Source organism: Entelurus aequoreus, linkage group LG10 (genome assembly GCF_033978785.1).
Source record: "Entelurus aequoreus isolate RoL-2023_Sb linkage group LG10, RoL_Eaeq_v1.1, whole genome shotgun sequence".
In the NCBI taxonomy this organism is placed as follows: domain Eukaryota; kingdom Metazoa; phylum Chordata; class Actinopteri; order Syngnathiformes; family Syngnathidae; genus Entelurus; species Entelurus aequoreus.
The window spans coordinates 15199349-15201388 of record NC_084740.1 but is presented as its reverse complement, the minus strand read 5'-3'; the positions used below and the strand labels follow the sequence as shown (position 1 = coordinate 15201388).

General features: G+C 46.3%; 1 protein-coding gene across 1 annotated transcript; it reads right to left on the bottom strand.

Moving 5' to 3' along the window:
* Positions 1 to 264: 264 nt before the first annotated feature.
* On the bottom strand, positions 265 to 1410 carry LOC133658307 (uncharacterized). Its single transcript, XM_062060187.1, has one exon. It carries the CDS (start codon positions 1030 to 1032, stop codon positions 265 to 267), a length of 768 nt encoding a protein of 255 aa, XP_061916171.1. The 5' UTR covers positions 1033 to 1410.
* Positions 1411 to 2040: the final 630 nt, after the last annotated feature.

The window sequence follows — 2040 nt, the reverse complement described above, 5'->3', positions numbered from 1 at the left end:
TATGACGGGAATTTTCCGATTGTTTGTTTGGTGCTGCAATAGACTGGACATATCATAATTTGCCACCTCAGTAGAATGCATGTCCACCCCTGACACAGACACAACAGAAAAAACATTATGTGAATTGTGTATTATTCTAAGAGAATTGCTATGCGTACATGGATTATCCAGCCTGGCGCTGGCTAGTTCTAGCTTAACTGACTCCTCACCCGGACTAACAGACATTGTAGTTGCCTGTGACCGGGCTTGCTCTAGTGTAGTCAGTCAAGTGAGACTTAAATAGTAGTCTATGTTTCTAGACAGGATGATGGCGCCTTCCTGGTTAGGGTGAAGGCCGTCTCTCATCAGCAAGCCTGGTTTGCCCCAGAAAGAGGGCCAGTTATCAATAAACGTTAGTCCCTTCTGCCTACAGTAGCTAGCCAACCACTTGTTAAGCGAGACTAATCTGCTATATCTCTCATCATTGCCTCTCGCAGGCAGGGGGCCAGAGACAATTACTCGATGCCTGGACATCTTTCTGGCGAGATCACAAGTCCTGGCTATGTTTCTCTTTGTAATCTCTGACTGTCTCATTCTAGTGTCATTGGAGCCAACGTGTACAACTATATTCGCATAATTAGTGGTGCGATTAGCCTGTCGTACGTGTTTACTAGGCCTGTTGCGAGTTAGCTCCCTAAGATTAGCTTCAATGTCAGGTGCTCTGGCCCCGGGGATACACTTTATTGTGGCTGGTTTGCTAAGCTTTATGTTTCGGGTGATGGAGTCCCCTATAACTAAGGTGTGGTGCCCGGTAGACTGGGGTGTAGGACTAGCTAAAGAGCTAAATCTATTATGCGTCTCAACCGGTACACCGTAGCTTGTAGGCCGCTTAGGACTGCTACAAGCTGGGCTAGTTAGCTCGCTACAGCTAACGCTAGCAGATGTGTCCGCAACATCTAAAGTTACGACATTACTCTGCTCTAACTGGCGGACACGGCCCTCTAGCAGAGCCAACCTCTCCGTGAGTATGGTGCAAGACGCGCAGGAAGCCATTACTCACAGTGTTTTCTGTCACCGAGTGAAGTTCCTGCTGTCCTCAGGGAAGTGGTCGCGGTCTGTAGGAGTAGCTTCTTACTGACCGGCGCTGCCTTTCTCCGCGCTAGCTTAGCAGCTAGCTAGCTGAGGAAAGGGTGGGACAGAGATCGGGTGATTTGCAAGTTAAATAGTACCACTAAAAATGTTTGAGAAGTGATAAAGAAAGCTGTAGAACAATTAAAAGCACACAGATAGAGCGCTACTTAGCTTTTTCGCTTTTTCGCAGCAGCGAACAGACGGCGAGCAGTCACGCACGGTGAACCGGAACCAGGAAACAGGAAATAACCAGATATTAACAGTAAATGAACAAGTAGATTAGTAATTCATTTTCTACCACTTGTCCTTCATAATTTTGACTGAATAATAGAATGGAAAATGACACAATGACTGCATATGTCAGCAGCTAAATTAGGAGTCTTTGTTTGTTTACTGGGCAGCACGGTGGAAGAGGGGTGAGTGCGTCTGCCTCACAATACGAAGGTCCTGAGTAGTCGTGAGTTCAATCCCGAGCTTGGGATCTTTGTGTTGAGTTTGCATGTCCTCCCCGTGACTGCGTGGGTTCCCTCCGGGTACTCCGGCTTCTTCCCACCTCCAAAGACATGCACCTGGGGATAGGTTGATTGGCAACACTAAATTGGCCCTAGTGTGTGAATGTGAGTGTGAATGTTGTCTGTCTATCTGTGTTGGCCCTGCGATGAGGTGGCGACTTGTCCAGGGTGTACCCCGCCTTCCGCCCGATTGTAGCTGATATAGGCTCCAGCGACCCCGAAGGGAATAAGCGGTAGAAAATGGATGGATGGATGGATGTTTGTTTACTTACTAATAAAAGACAAGTTGTCTTGTATGTTCACTATTTTATTTAGGGACAAACTTGCAATAAGAAACATATGTTTAATGTACCCTAAGATTTTTGGTTAAAATAAAGCCAATAATGACATTTTTTGTGGTACCCTTTATTTAGAAAAG

What these genes read in the sequence shown, in the direction of transcription:
- LOC133658307 (XM_062060187.1), bottom strand. Translation starts at nt 1,032, where the DNA reads ATGGCTTCCTGCGCGTCTTGCACCATACTCACGGAGAGGTTGGCTCTG.